The sequence below is a fragment of the Ixodes scapularis genome, unplaced genomic scaffold, assembly GCF_016920785.2.
Source record: "Ixodes scapularis isolate PalLabHiFi unplaced genomic scaffold, ASM1692078v2 PGA_scaffold1__304_contigs__length_218370807, whole genome shotgun sequence".
In the NCBI taxonomy this organism is placed as follows: domain Eukaryota; kingdom Metazoa; phylum Arthropoda; class Arachnida; order Ixodida; family Ixodidae; genus Ixodes; species Ixodes scapularis.
Window position 1 is genome coordinate 72246935 of NW_024609846.1, and position 17012 is coordinate 72263946.

The following is a 17012-nucleotide window of genomic DNA, read 5'->3' on the forward strand; positions in this document are numbered from 1 at the left end:
TTGTCTTGTAATACTTCTTCTTTTGAGATCCTCACTTCGGAGTTTGGTTTCGCCATGTGTAACTTATCTTGTGCTCGTGGCTTCGAAATGTGCTTTGTATTGCTCAAAGCTGCTCTTGTAAACTTCGTTTAATGTTTTTTTATGCTTTTTGTCATTTGATAGTTGTGTTTGCTTTGGGCTCTGATCATTTTTATTGCTTCGGGCTCTGAGCATTTTCAAACAGTCTGGTTAGGACACGCGTGTCAAAAAATAAATTTTACACACATAAAATGTTTTAGAACAATATTTATTTATTTATTTATTTATTTATTTATCGAAAGTACCCTCAGGGCCCAAAGGCATTGTGGACTTTTAACCTCTCGAATGTAAATTTTAACAACAAAAGCAGACTTTAATTGTGTCCACATTTTGCTGTAGGAATAATTTGAAATAGCTATATTTTATGTGCATTATGGCTTGCGTAGATTCTAAACGAGACCTGTCTAGAACAATATCTGCACCAAAATTCACTCACATTAATTGTCTTTTACGTCTCCCGTTTGCTTTGTCACAGTTTCGTGCAACGGGTTCTAAACGGCGTATATATCGCTAAATTAACTTTTTCCAACCGCATACATATGCCAGAATAACTACTAAGGACTTAGATACTTATGTATCTAGTAAAGCGGTATTAACTTGTAGGTTTCATAACCCGTTTTTGCGAAAGCAATACTTGAAGCACATTTCTAATTACAGTTTGTACTACAATAGCATATTCCTGAGTGCGGTTGCAGACAAAATTATATTTGACACAGGACCGAAGAACGTTATTTTTATGACTAAAATGGTTACGATTGTTGATATTGCTGTCGGGGCAGGCAACTCGATAGATAAAGGGCTCGAACGTTTTTAGATCAAACTAATAGTATTTTTGATCAGTAAATTATTTATAAATAACTAAATAATTCATTAGACGATAATTCTTCTAAGGTTTTGATCCCAACAGAAGTTCAAACCCAAGATATTTTCTCAGGAGCTGCTCACGTAGGGTCTTGTTCGTTGTTATCAGGTTTCTTGTGAAAATAACTACAAATAAAGCAATCAAACATGTTGCACGCTCTTCGCGAAAGTATGTATAGGTGAGGGCCTGACGCCACATCTTTCCCATTTCATGGTGATCGGGCATCCCAGACCTTTACACGACCTTTAATTATGTAGAAATATATCACATGTATTCAGTCCAAAGTGTGTTTTGTTTCCATACACTTTATAATATAAGAAACGATTTGGTACTGTCCTTGTTAGGAAATAATTCTTAGTTTTATGTAATATCCTACTGTGAAAAAACTAAAAAGTGAGCACAATTTTTTTTACAACCGTTGTGAAAATCTAAGTTATGGCTTGTTACCTGTATGGAGTAGCTAGTATCTCTGTAATGCACTTTAATATATCACAAGTTGGAAATAAATTCGACTTATTGTTAGCGACTCTATTAGTACTGGAAGAGGATACTGGAAGTTTAGCTAACCATAATAGCCTCATGTCTACAAACCTTTCTGAAAACAAACACGCATTTGCATGAGCGGTATTTTACTTCAATAGCTGCGGTAAGAAAAATATTTACTTTTGGTGGTAATAAGACCTCAAATTTAGTGACTGTTTGCATTTAGGAGGCGTGCTGTTCAGTGTTCATTTATCGTTACAACACCTCATCGTGTGCGAATTAATTTCACTGAAGTGATAGTCGTGCTTCCACCTCTCCGCCATGAAACGCATTAACGGAAGTTTAGGGATATTTAAATACTTCGTAGAGAGGAGGTTCGTATAACAATAATATAATGCAGGACCAGCCCTTGGATGTATGTTCCATATTCATAAAAAAAAAAAAAAGTTAAGACTCGGACATTAATATATCGTAGTTAAAATAATTTATTTGGAGTTCACATTCCGTACAGAAGATGGGAATGCAAACAAAGACTGCATCCTTGAGTGTTTCTTCTCTTCGACCTTTGGGAAACCCAGGAGGTAGCTTCCTCTTTCTGTAAGAAAGAAGACACAAACAAGTAATTACTGCACTCTTCGTCACGCGTAAACATAAATTTAAAGCACTAGTTATAATAAGTCTATGACCATCCTTTCTCCACAATCAAATCTGATGTCGCGCTTTGGAGCACAAAAAAATTTTCTTTAAAGGCCGTGCTCATCAAAACTATAAATAAATTATAATGTGAATTAACTCAGTCCGACTCAAGAGTGAGTGAATGTATACTTAAGGAAGAGATATAGCAAAGTGATATTGTAGCTTACACTTCTTCTTGCGGAGGAGGGTGGCGTAGTCTCCATAGGTGCCGAGACCATAACCGTAGTTCAGGCCGTAGCTGGAGAGACCATGTCCGTAGCCGAAGTGTCCAAGGCCGTATCCGAGGTGTCCAACGCCGTAGCCGTAGCCGAAGGATGGAGCGTGAGCAACGGTGGTGATGGCTGGAGCAGCGTGGTAGGCGGTGGCAACCTTGGTGACAGCTGGGGCTACAGCGTAGGAGGCGACTGGGGCAACGGCGTAGGAGGCAACAGCTGGGGCATGGTGGACAGTAGACACCCTGGTCACAGCTGGGGCAGCAGCATAGGTGGCGACTGGGGCGACGGCGTAGGAGGCAACAGCTGGGGCGTGGTGGACAGTAGACACCCTTGTCACAGCTGGGGCAGCAGCATAGGTGGCGACTGGGGCAACGGCGTAAGAGGCAACAGCTGGGGCATGGTGCACAGTAGAAACCTTGGTCACAGCTGGAGCAGCGACGGCATAACCACTCAGGCCAGAGTGTCCAAAGCCGAGACCATGACCGTAGCCGAGGCCGTAGCCGTAGCCGAGACCGTACCCAAGACCGTAGCCGGAGCCAAGGCCGTATCCGTAGCCAAGGCCGGAGTAGCCGAGGCCTCCGTAGCCGAGGCCTGCGTAGCCAAGACCTCCATAGCCAAGTCCTCCGTAGCCAAGGCCTCCGAGGACGTTGCCAGCAATGGCACTGCTGGCCAAAGCCAGAAGAAAGCAGGCTGTGAGCTGTAAATAACGAAACCTTGAAACTAGTTCGAAATATATCGAAATCGTGGAAAATTTCAACTCTATAAAATATATATTTTACAAACGAGACGACGCCACAAATGTGGGAATCTCCAGTAAACACGAAGCCAGAACTTTATTATAAACAAATTAATAGAACGTTCATTCATATTTGCCGTGCAGAACATTTGCCAATCATTTTGGCATGAATTCTACAAATATTTTATCAGTGCGTTGAATAAGATTATACCATGTTTGTATGCGCCTTTCGCGCAGTTCCTGTAGATAACGACAAGGAGGTTTGAAAAGCTAGCAGCTGACGCCTCATCACATACCATATGTGCTCAATATTACTAATGTCTGACCAGTTAAATGGTGCAGGTCATCAACTGGAATTTTTCAACTTGCTCTTCAACCCATTATAGTACAATTGTGGCCTAGTGACGTGTGGGGTTGTCCTGTTGAAAGGTTATGGTTCCAGTAAACAAGACAAGCAACGAATGTGTGGAACTGGTCAGCAGTGATCTAACATCAGGATCTGCCTTTCGTCAAAGTCCTTAAGTCAGCAGCTTTTCCCATTACACGCATAAGTAATCGACAATACCATACGTCCTTATCTCTTGTAGCAGTTATCCACTATCCGCATCAAAAGATAGTAGATAACTCGGATAGCGCGTCAGCTCTGAGCGCTCATTCCCGCATAGTAGATATGGTCATAATGATTTTGCTGAACAGCTTATATCGGACTGTTAATAATGTGATAAATTGTGGTTGCTACGTTCTCGAAGGTTGCCGGGCTATTTTTCTAACGCAAATACCGTATGTTTCTTAAATAAGGAATTCAGTGCACACGAGGCTTGGACAGGATAAGGCGCCACACTCTTAGGTGATCATGAAGCGAGACAAAAGAAAAAAGGTAAAATCGGAATAGTTTTGCTTTGAATACGTAGCTGTAGAGAGACATTGGAAAAGATACTCACTCCAGTCATGGTGCGTATGGAGCTTGCTAGTCCGTCCAACTGCTGACTACGTTTGACTTCTGTGCCTTTTTATAGGAAAAGTGCACTGTAAAAGGTGACTTCAATATGAAAAACAATAAACAAAAAAAAAACTAACGCTGTTTTATATTCTCCGAAAGGGAAATAGAGCTGCATGATCTGAGGGTTAAGTAGATCTCCACCGAAACCTTGGCGAATCATTGTGTGTTGTGAATATTCCTCATCAGTTTTAGTGCTTAAGCAATTAAATATTCTAAGAACAAAGACGTGACTGGCACTAAAAATAGAAAAGATCCAGATTGTGATTGAATAAAACAAATGCCTCTTCGTCTTTTACGGCGTAGTGCATCCCGCGTAGAGTGTTGTATTGTTTTTTTTTTTTAATTTGGCTATATCTCTTAATTTACCATTTGAATCACGATCTCCTAGAGACAATTGCAAGTTCGTGACACATATACATCCAGACAAAACCGAAACCACCAATAAACATTTGTTTGCACAAAATACACAAAATTTGTTTAAAAAATCATTGATTATCGAAGAGTAATATTTAGCTACTGCTCCTTTTGTCAAAATCCTCCTGTCTTATGTTTAAACTTTTAGTTTTATCTTGGATTGCTTGACTAGGTACCACTGTGTTTAGCATACGCCTAAAACAATTAATCAAAATACACCGATATTTCAAAATGAATCAACACCAAAATCGTTCGACAATTTTGCTTAGAAATATACACCGGAAAATCAACAGTCTAATTATAAGTGATTGATTGAAATTAAATGCAGAACGAGGTTCTAATAAAAACACATGTCTTGACATTATAGGTTGCCAACAGGTAACCAAGTAGGCTTTCGAGCAGTTGGTTAGTACAAGAGAAAAATAAACATTGATTGATTGATTGATTGATTGATACCAAAAATGTGATAGAATTAAATAGTGGTATCTGCCCCTATCTTGGGGTGAACGCAATCGGCGGAGCCGTAAACGCGGGTTGACAAGATTGATTATATATACCTTTGTAAGTGAGAGATTATCACGAAATGTTCCAGCGATATCAACTATCTGAGGTGTATACTTGATTTGAGTTACTTAGTACCTCCCGCGGCGAACACAAAGTTATTTGATTATATTTTTTATACGTTCTCTTTTGATGGGGCACACGTATTAACGTGAGCTCTTTGGGTGGTAAACTAACATCTGAGAACGGAAGCACAATAACACATGTGTGTTTCATAGTCTAAGGGATGCCGCTAACTTTTTTTCGAACCGAAGTTTTGATGATCGAACCAAGCGGTCGAAAGTTTCGAAAGATTACGAATTTTCGACCTTGCTATATCGAAAAATTCGACGGAAGTCGAGTTTTATAACTTGATAAACTAAGAAGTTCGACGCTTTTTGAAATTCCGAACTTCGCACATTCAGAAATGCAATGCTCTTTAAACTTTTGAACTTATTACGCTAGAAAATTCAATCTTTTTCGAACTTTCGACCTTTTTACGCTGCAAAGTTCGATGCTTGTCTATCTTTCAAACTTGACAGACTAAAATATTCGATGATTTTTTAACTTTTAAACTTCTTGCACTAAAAAGTCGAAGCTTTTCGAACTCCTACCGCTGAGAAGTCAATAATTGTCGAACTTTCGAACTTATTTGTCTAGAGAATTTGAACGTTTTCGAACCTTCGAATCCTGAAAAGTCGACAGTTCGACGAACCTCGTACTTTTTAGGGTAAGTGTTCGAAGTTCGTTTAACTTCGAAAGACCGGCGGGCGGTTCCATTTGGATTCAAGCAGTGAGGTACGTATATTCCTAATTTTTCGTTTTGAATTTTTACATGCGGTGCTGCCTTCCTTGCGCAAGACAACTTCCTTTATTTCAATGTTCTGGCATGATTCATTTTAAAGGAATAATTCTTGAAGGAGCGAAAAGGAACGACAGGTTTTTGACGATTGTCGTTTCTGCCATATTTGAAGTGCGCTATAGCCGAAGCTAGTTATGGAAGAGATCTTGCACTTTCTAAGAAGGATCTATGCATAGCCTAGGTAAGTGTTATCTTAGGATATGATTATTGTTATTCAAGATGAGTTTCGAAGAATGTTCAAACATGTATCTAAGGGCAATTATGTTCTAAACTTGGTAATTTTTTTCCGTCTAGATTGTTTGAGGTATCGCATTCAAATTAACACCACAGTCACTATTAATGATTGCCATCTGCAGAATACAAAATAATGTGTTTATTGCTTTTGCACGTTGAGGAATAAATGAACTCATAAGGGAAGATTTCTGACTTGTTCAAGTTCAGCACGCCATTAAAAAAAAAATCAATTTTTTTACTTTTTTTTATTTTCTCGCTTCACGTTCCTGGGACGTGTTTCTTTTTGCCTGTACACATTTTGGTGGGAGGAACATGTTTCACAGTTCTGAGCCTCTTAATATGCGAGAATACAGCAGCTTTTCATCTCCGCATTTATTGTTCTGTTTAATTTTATTTTTTATCAATGGCACTGTTATTTCAATCAAAAAGAGAAAGCTTCGAACTTCCGAACCCCTAAGCATGCGACGAGTAGTGCCTCGTGACAACGAGTTTCCAATAATGACCTTCTACGCGATCTTTTATGCAGGGAAGAACGACAGTAGCAATACATATCCATATATAATTTCAAATTAAAATAAGCTCGACCACGCCCTCTTTTCCGGTACTGATTTTCTTTACTAGTCCGAAATATCTAGAGGGGAGGGTGAAAAGGCTTCAGCCTTTTCACGGGATATCCAACCGGTTAAATGGCCAAGCCTTTTCACGGGTTATCCGACGGGTTAAATGTTCAAATCATTAACATGAATTCATCATGATGCTATTCGATCCACTGTGGCACAATGCTGGCATAGTGACATGGAGCGTTGTACTTTCGAAAGAGTATTATTCCAGTGGAGAAGACTAGCAACGAATTTGACCTGGTCAACAGTGATCTTGACATGCGGAGCTGCCCTTTGTCAGAGTTGATTAATTCAGCAACCTTCTCATTACACGCATACGTAGTCGACAATACGATACGCCTCTATCCCTGGCAACCGTTATCCACCATCATCTTCAGAAGATGGCACATAACGCGGATGGCCTGTCAGCTACGCGTGCTCATTCTCGCAATGTAGAGGTGGTCATAAGGATCTGATGATGAGTGTAAATCGGATAATATATTGTGTTACATCTGCTTGCTAATTTTTTCAAAGGATGCCGGGTTATCTTTTTCACGCAAATACTATAGGTTTGTTAAATGAGCCAATCAGTGCACACGAGGCTTAGACAAGATGTCGCGACACACAGTTAGACAATCGTAAAGTGAGACGCAAGAAACTGCTTAAAACTGTAGTAACTTCGTTTTAAATACGATGCTGGAAAAGTATGGTAATCTGAAAACAAACTCACTGCAGTCATGGTGCCTATGGAACGTTCAAGCGCGTTCAACGTTCGAATTCTGTGCCTTTTTACAAGAAAAGTGCACGGGGCAAGGGGACTTGAGCATAAAAAATGTGGAAGCCGTTTACAACTCCCTGTAACGCCGAATGAGATCGCAGCTCTTGAGGATTATGGTGAAAGGGTACTGAGGGGGGGGGGGGTCACGTGACCTCGAGGAGGGAAGGGGGGGGGGGGGTCACGTGACCCACCTCCCCGAGGTCACCGAAGGTGCCCGATTTCCTCCCAAAGGAACGCGAGGTCCTCGGGGGGTCGGGGGGGGGGGGGGGGGCGGGGGGGTGGAGTAGGGGAGGGGGAGGGGGGCTCGCGGTTACGCCGACGCCGACGCCGACGGTGAGGGCGACGCCGACGGCGACGCAACTCACACCGGAAACGGGCGCCTGAAAGCTGCGATCTAAAAAATTAAAGCTACTTAAATTCGAGAAAGTGAAATAGAGTTACATGATCTGAGGGTTAAGGAGATCCTCAACCAAAACTAGGCGAAGCATTGTGCGCTGCGCATGTTCTTGATCAGGTTCAGTGGCTGAGCATTTAAGTCGTTTTACAACAAAGACGTGACTGGAACTAAAGAATAAAAAAAATACCTACAGAATGCTTCCCTATAAAACGTATCCCTCTTCGTTATTTATGCCATTGTGCGTCCCGTGGAAAATGTTAATTTCTTTTCTAAATTTGCCTCGTTTTCTTTTTTACTTTGTAATTTTGAAGCGTCCTGTACGTTGTGTCATGTTTAATAGTGTCGACGAAATTATTTTACATCCGGATTTTTAGGTAACGTGTCATTATAATTGAATGATGTGGTCAGGTAACGTTTTTAGGTTTTAGGTAACGTGTCATTATAATTGAATGATGTGGTCAACACAATACGAGCTGACTTGCAAACGTGACCTAGCAGCAGACTTGTCCTCCTTACTTCAAAAATGGAATGAGTTGCAATTATAAATAACCGAGCCTCAAATGTAATGAATTATTTTTACTAATCACTTTCGCTTAAAAGTAACGGAATACATTACTCGTTACGTTACAGAATACCTTCACGTTACTTTTTTATCCGTACACTTACCCAGAAAACAATACAATGAATTTTGATATTTTTCAAAAAAGTTCAGGAACACCACCTATAATTTCTCAAATGCCCGTATTATGCTAGTCCTTTTGGAAATAAAATATTGTATTTAAGATAAGGAGCGTAGGGGCACTCCGTTCACTTGTAAACTGACAAGGCTCTGAAACCTGCAACCACACACACACTCCCGCTAGCTCACGGCCTCCGCAAATGATCCCTGGAATTGTGCAGACGAAGCTAGCGGTGCGCATGCTCAGTATCGGCGTCTCCCTCCACTACGAGACTCGGAGCTAAAGAAGAGATCTACGAAAGCTCCCTTTGGACTCGGGTGTTTCGCCTCTTATTCACAAGAAACGAAAAAACTCGGTTCTAACGTTACAATGTGTAGCCAATACAGAATGCAGTTGTCGCGGATTACCTAGATGTGTTTCCGTAGATAGAGTTTGTGATTCTTTCTGATCACAATGTGTGTGTTTTTTTGCAAGCAAAGTGTGCACTGAAACTCTAGGTTTCCGTTGCCCGTAATTTTGAACATCTCATTAAGAGACGGCCATGGGAACGGCGGACACTCCATGACCGAAATCTCGACCAGTCAGAAAAAAAGTGTCGGTTACGGGTCATCAATCGTTCATCAGCTCTCACTCTCATACCAATATTTGTAGAGGCCAGGGGAGGGGAGGGCATAAAGAGCGAGAGAAGCCGTGGCCATCGGTCTCACAAAACAATAGAGGATCACACCAGTTTTATCTGTTCACTCTCTCTCTCTCTCTCTTTGTCAGCACTCTCTAGATGGCCTAATCCCCCCTCCCCTTTTATGTTGACCGTTGACTGTAAAGTGAGGAGTAGACTTACCAGTCTACCCAAAAATGTAAACCAAAAGAAGTACCGCCCGTACCCTCAAGACGATGCTCTTAACCTCGCGGTGGGCGCTTTTCAGCCGTGCCTCAAGGGCGTGCTAGAATAAAGTAGCGTAGATAAAAAAAAAAAGAGAATTCGACCCCCTTGCGAGAGGCTACGCCGTCAGCTACCAGAGTTTTGAAGCCGCGAGTCGAGGGGGTATGGAACCGTGTTTGATGTCTGTGCAGGTCGCGGGAGACGTCGAAGAATTTGGAAGGGTGAGACGGTGTAAAAGACAGAAAACAAATAAACACGAAGAGCTGTCTCCTGTCCGGGAGATGAATAAAAACAAAATGGAAGGCGACGGAGAGCCTACTCGACGTTGTGTTACTTGATTCTTGTCCGTCGTATATTTGTACATGCCCTGCGCGTTTTTTTAAGTGGTTCCAGTGACCGGTCTTTGAAATAGTCGTTTTTTTTTTCGGCAATTCTCTCCTTCCTGATGTTTTCTATCTTGTTGAACATTCTGAATGTTCTGCTCGTATTGCTCCAGTGATGCTAATATATTTAAAAAGGTAGCAAGTAATTAAAGTTATCTGTTATTGGAAAATATTGGAAAATAACCCTACGTTGTGTTACTTGTCGCGGATTAGTTCCCAGTGGTATTTCATTCTGGCGATTCGCTTTCTTGCAACATTGTGTTGCCTCCCGACACTAATGCTACCTGCGTGTGCGATTTCGGAGCGCGCACTGCACTATTACGTACCTTGACTAAGTTGGCCGTCACAGTATAAATGTATCGGTCCTGAGATTTGAGCGTGCCTTAACGGACAGCAATAGTGGTAGCAGAAAGAAAGGAGTAGATGGCCTAATAATATTAACCTTGAGGTTCACGAAAAGGCGAAAAGTTTGGGGCTGACTTTGAGCAAACTGCAGTGCTGTAGCCCTCAAAGTTTACGCAAAAACTGAGTTATAATATTATCTAGTATAACGATAAACAGATCGAAGGTGTTACACATTTGGCATGGCATTACTGTTGTCTGAAGAGCAACGACGGGTCTCGAACCCTAGGTAGCCAAGAGACAAAGAGGTATATTAGATCGACCAAAGGGTGGCTTGTCGACATTTTTAAATTATCTGATGTTTTATATGCCGTTGTGTAGTGTCTGGTATAAACGAATCCACACTTATTTTTGATCAGAAAAAAAAATCGGGACAGGAAAATTCGTAAGGCATGGAGTGGTGGACACTTGGATTAACGCGCACTGATGTAGGGAGCACGTTTGAACGTGATTAACTAAAAGTATAAAATTATAAGAATTTTAATACTTTTTAGAAACAAAAAATGGGTGAAGCGTTCTTGTTATGTCTAGTAAAAATGTTCGTTTAAAATATCTTTATTTTTTTTTTTTCAAAAAATTGACAAACATGCCTGATCGAACGTGAAATGGCCAAATGTGGAGGCCTGTATCTCATGAAATAATATAATTGCCACCATATAATTTTTAGATAGTATTCTACTTATATATATCTAATTTTAAAAATATGTATTAGGTACCTGAGCGATACGATAGTCGTTATAGATTTAGGCGAACTGGGGCCAAAATCAAACAACGAAATATTCCAATGGAAATAAAAAAAAAAATCTTTGCCTCTTTTGAAATTTTGGTACCCTGTCCTACTCTATTCCGGCATTAATTTCTATTAAAAACATGTTGCAATATTTCATCGAGAAAGAATACATAACTCCCCTCGAAGTAGGGTCCTTTTTCAAAACCTACACTTAGCGGTACCCTATAGAGTAGTGACTGTGAGCTCCAGTTTCATGAAACAAACACACATCTTTTATATATTTTTATTTAAAGGAGGCCATTGATAACTATAGCAATTGTCCACGCAGTAAAAGTGGGGTGAAAGTACCGTGTACAAAGTGATATCATATTACGGACAAGGGATCCGAGAAGAGATCCTGCAGTCATCGACCACTGGGAGCTTTGTTTACTTTATTGTCCTCCGACACTTTATCCCCGCTATGTCCATCTCTCTCTCTCTATCTATCAGAATATCCCTGATTTATATCTATAATAAAAACATATTCAGCATTCCCTTTCTGTGTGATAGTGTTCTGTGGCTAGCAAGAATCATTTCCTCGCGAAGATCACTATTATGTCGCAATTGATGACGGAAATAGCAGAAAAAACTCCTCGCTAGCTGTGGCGAAACGGCCGATGCAACCTTTTCCGCGTTTCCCCGCTTGCTCTCAAGGATAAGGGGGTTCGCTTCAACGCGCAAAATATGGCCGCCGATGCCTGTTTACTTAGCAGTCATGCCTGTCGTCACCCCGCTAGCTCGCGTCCCGGGTGATTATATCAGGCTCAAAGGGGCACACCGACCGACAGCAGAATCCACAAATACTCGAGCCCCGCCTATATACAATAAAGCTCAAACACTGTCGTCATGTTAACCTCGGGAATGTTAACATGGCGACAGTGTTTACGTTTTAGGTAAGGAAACGCATGGCGTGTGGTATGAGACGGATCCTTACACAAGGTGCAAGGTGAGCCCTGAGAACGTGTCTGCTGCCCTAGAGTACTTAACGAAAGACGAGCTACAATGTTCGAGCCAAGATACCAACCAAAAGGTCGTGATCTCTGTCATGCTCGACGGGGAAAAAACGTTCGTAACAAAGCGCTTCCTGACACGCTCAATTCGAGAGGCCTTCCGTATATAAAAAAACAAGCATCCTAATTCCGGCTTAGGGCTAACGAAACTTTATTCCTTGCGCCCTAGATGGGTCAAATGTATTCCTACCAGAAAGTGTGCGTTTGTGTGCGCAGCGCCAATTATTACCTTTGTATTTCCGCTCTAAAGAGTGTTACAGGCTCAACATTCAACACTGGTGAAATGAGCTCAGCATTTCTGTGCCATCCACTAACAGGTCTGTGTCTTTAAGGAGACTATGATTACTGCCCAAAAAGCCAGTCTTTTACACTCGTGGAACTTCATATCCCAGAGGATGAAGAGATTGTGCTTACAACATGGCAGTCCGGCGACCTTGTGAAAAAAACCAAAAAAACATTAGATTCTGAGACTTTCCTAAAAGTCGTTGAAGTAACGGTTGAAAGTTGGATTTTTCACAACCATATAAGACAAACGCAAGGTAATGCGATTTACGATGAAAAACAGTGCTACGCTTCCTGACAAAGTGCAAGCATACCACTGGAAAAAAAAGAAAGTTACGATATTTACTTGCCTAGTGACGGCAAGAAAATCTACAAACCGCTTTGCCATCATCAGTGAGGACCTGTGTGATGATGCCGCTCACACCTGCTTTGCTCTAGAAGAGGTGAAGGAGTGGGTTGAAGACAACGTTGCGATTTACTCGCACGAGACGTACGTAAGTTACGGGGCCGTCAGTCATTTTAAGAATCGCTACCATCTTCACCAGTTTGCACAGAACGATTGCCCACAAGCCCAGTGGTTATTTCCTGCATCTGGACATGGGAAAATGCCTGCGACGCAGTTGGCTGACTCGTAAAGCACCAGGCCACGCTGAACAACCTGAGAAAACGTTCAATAAATTCCACTCAGACGGACAGGAAAATGGTGAGCGTTCTATCCGAGAAACTGGGTGCATCTTGTGCATCTGGACGAAAATTACGTTGATCAATATCGTCAACGAAAAAATGAGAATGGCTGACGGTGCTCGCCTTTCCTGGCATACAGTCGTGGTACGCGTGGCCGCTGTGCAAGTCATGACCAAAAGGGACCTGTTGCATATATGTAGCACGGACTGTCGGATCTGGTTAGAAGAAACTTTATTAAATGGGTACAGCGAGGAAAGCCTTAGCGTCAAGTGACGAATTTGATTCCCCAAGCACTGCTTATTTTGAATGCAGGGACATCTTATTTTTCTCAGTTTCTTTCGCGGGGTATTTCACCTACTGTTTTCCTAGTTGATTTTTTAGAATCCTTATCTGATCACCATACGATAATCACGAAATATTATCCTCGCGCAGGATAAAATATTTCGGCTTGCCACAATCTATTCATTCACCGAGAAATCCCTGTAGAACGCAATCATTCCGAGGCATCTTTGTAGGCTCTTTACGCCATATGGGCTTGGGTGAACGTTGCGCCACGGATAACTTAGTGCATCTGAGGTGAGTTCAGTCGAGGCTAGTGGGATCAACCCGGGCTTGCTACGAAGGCGCTGGATTGCAAGAATATATCCGCACTTTCTGAACATATCTCAAGTTTAGCTGTCAGGTCGGTAAACATATTTCTAAGGTCTCCATTTGGGGATGTTGGCAGCCATTAATTTCAAGATATAAAAGTCAGCTATAGTCCTTTCCAATATGAGCTCCTCCAGCAATGAACGAATTGTTTCATCAAGGGCAATTAGTGTTTCTTGCATATCTTCGGGCTGTACCTTAAGACCCCTCTCGAATGTAAATTTTAACAACAAAAGCAGACTTTAGATGTACCCTTATTTTGCTATAGGAATAATTTGCAATAGCTATATTTCTATGTGCATTAAGGCTTGAGCAGTTTATATACGAGCCCTGCATATGTCTGGCACAATACCTGCACAGATATTCACTGACATTAATTGTATTTTACGTCTCCCGTTTGCTTTGTCAGTTTCATGCCACGGGCTGTAAACGGGGTATATTTCGCTATATTAACCTTTTTCAAGCGCATACATATGACAGAAAAACTACTAAAGACTTAGATACGTATGTATCTAGTAAAGCGGTATTTACTTGTAAGTTTAATAACCCGTTTTTGTGCAAGCGAGATTTGAAGAACATTTCTAATTACAGTTTGTACTACAATAGCATATTACTGAGTGCAGTTGAAGACAAAATAAAATTTGACACAGACCCCAAGAACGTTATTTTTACGACTAAAATGGTTACCATTGTTGATATTGCTATCTTGGCCGGCAAACTCGATAGATAAAGGGCTCCAACGTTTTTAGATTAAACAAATAGTATTTTTTTAGTAAACTAAATAATTTATTAGACGATAATTCTTCTAAGGTTTTGATCCCAACAGAAGTTCAAACTCAAGATATTTTCTCAGGAGCTGCTCACGTAGGGTCTTGTTCGTTGTAATCAGGTTTCTTGTGAAAATGAATACAAATAAAACAATCACACATGTTGCACGCTCTTCACGAAAGTATGTATAGGTGAGGGCCTCACGCCACATCTTTCCCATTTCATGGTGATCGGGCATTCCAAACATTTAGACTACCTTTAATAATCTCGGAATATATCACATGTTTTCAGTCCAAAGTGTATTTCGTTTTCCATACACTTCATAATATAAAAAACGATTTGGAACTGTCTTTCCTAGGAACGAATTTTTAGTTTTATGTAATATCCTACTGGGAAAAAAGGTAAAAAGTGAGCGTAACAATTTTTTACGACGTAGTGTAAATCTAAGTTATGAATTGTTACCTGTAAGGAGTAGCTAGTATCCCTGTAATTCACTGTAACATATCACAAGTTGGAAATAAATTCGATTAATTGTTTGCGACTCTATTCATACTGGAAGAGGATACTGGAAGTTTAGCTGACCACAATAGCCTCATGCCTACAAACCTTTCTGAAAACAAACACGCATTTGCATGAGCTGTATTTTACTTGAATAGTTGCGGTAAGAAAAATATTTACTCTTGGTGTTAATTAGACGTCAAATTTGGTGGCTGTTTTCATTTAGGAGGCGTACTGTACAGTTTTCATTAATCGTTACAACGCCTCATTGCGTGCGAATTAATTCCACTGAAGTGATAGTCCGGCTTACTTGCATCTTTGATATTATGAAATCTCGAAGGACGGCACAAAGATAGTTTAAAATATTTCAAAATACAAATGCTGAGATAGATGCATTCTAGACTCAAATGACAGATATGGATATAGGTAGATACATTTGGCTTTGGTGTGATGGGTTGTTCATTAGATACTTTTGCATAAGCGGTAGAAGGGTATCCTACAAAATAAAAAGAGATACATATGAAGTGCAAACTTTGAAAATTGTGGTTGGTGAGAAGGGCGCAGTTTATGGATAAGGCAAAACTAAGTGCTTGTTTTTTTTTTGTGATTTTGTGCATCATCTTTTTTCACGAACTTTTGATCCCTCCATGACTACAATGTCGGATGCCTATAATGTAGTATCACTTCCACTTAAGGACCGAGTGCTGGAGGCCGACGACTCTTTGTCAAAGCTTTATTTTTCTTTTCTTCAAAGGGGGGGGGGGGGGGGGAGGGGGAGAAAGGGCCAACTACCTATATTTTTTTTTTTTTTTTGCTTCAAACTGTCATCTGTTTTGTGACACACTCTAAGTATTCAGGTCATGCATTTGCCTCTTAGAGGTTGGGGAGTACCATGCCCGTGCTCTATCTTTCTTAAAATACGCACCGATAAATCCCGACTTTTTTGGCCAGCCACTTACAGTTAATACCTAAAAACCACACACATATGGTAAAAAACAAATAGACATTTTAAGATTAGAAGAAACACTTACTCCGAAAACACTAATCCCTTGTTATGAAGCAGCGGCCTTGTCCTCTACGATTCTTGGACCCTGGACTTGAACTTGGAGAGCGCCGAAGGACATGCCTGCATTAAGTGACCCTAGTCTGCATGGAACTTAGAGGAAACGAGAGGCAGCTATAGTGCTCGATATTGCAAGGTCCATGGCTTCTTCCATGCAAGGTCCATGGCTTTAATTTCCATCAATTTTTGTGACTTCCGATATACGAGCTAACAGGATTCCACCTGTTGTGGAGATTATGCAGCGGGTTCATATTACTAAATTTCGGACCCCTCGCAATTAAACGATCGTTTCAATTCTATCGTTCAAACATGGCAGTTAGTTTTCAACGGCAAATGTAAAGCATTGCGTAATCCTGGAAGAGTATTACAATGCGATAGATACGTCGTAAATGTATTTTGCAGCTGTGGTACAACTCCAGTTTACAACCATATCTCTATACCGCGATAGAAATATATTACAGTGCCGGGATAGAAATGTCTCTTGATCGTATTTCGAAGATACCATAGACGTAGATCGTCTAAATTCAAAGCCATGTCATTAGTCAAGCTAACGAAATATTAAAAAAAAAATTATAGTTCCCACCCAGGCAGGAAAAGCAGGAAATGGCCGCGATATTTCGAACCTAAGGAATCGTCGTGTACAAATGGCTGCTGGAAACGGTCGAGCCTGTCTTCTTGGAGACGAAACCTTGACATGCATTAAGTCTACAGTCATATGACAACTCTGCAGTGGTCAAAGCACAGACAAAAATGAACTAAAAAGAAAAGAACTAACTATCAATTTAATGTTAAAGCCTATTTTAAACCTCACCGGTATTGTGATACTTGATTCAAAGAAAACGCAATCCCGCCTCTCCGCCATGAAAGACATGAACGGAAGTTTAGGGATAATTAAATACTTAGTAGAGAGGAGGTGCGTCTAATAATAATATAACCGACCAGCACGGCAAGCTGGGCACGCTGGAGCAATAACCCAGCATGAAGCTGGGATGCTGGGACCAGCATGAGACTGGGATGCTGGGACCAGCACGGCAAGGTGGGGATGCTG

The 17012-nt window shown here is 41.0% G+C and overlaps 1 protein-coding gene across 1 annotated transcript; it reads right to left on the minus strand.

The window, feature by feature from the left end:
- Positions 1-1890: 1890 nt before the first annotated feature.
- Positions 1891-4057, minus strand: LOC120844456 (cuticle protein 16.5-like). The gene is made up of 3 exons (XM_040216262.1): positions 4012-4057; positions 2287-3031; positions 1891-2018 (listed from the first exon to the last, which is right to left on the minus strand). Coding segments are annotated over exons 1-3 (756 nt in total). The 5' UTR covers positions 4021-4057; the 3' UTR covers positions 1891-2016.
- Between the last annotated feature and the right edge of the window lie 12955 nt (positions 4058-17012).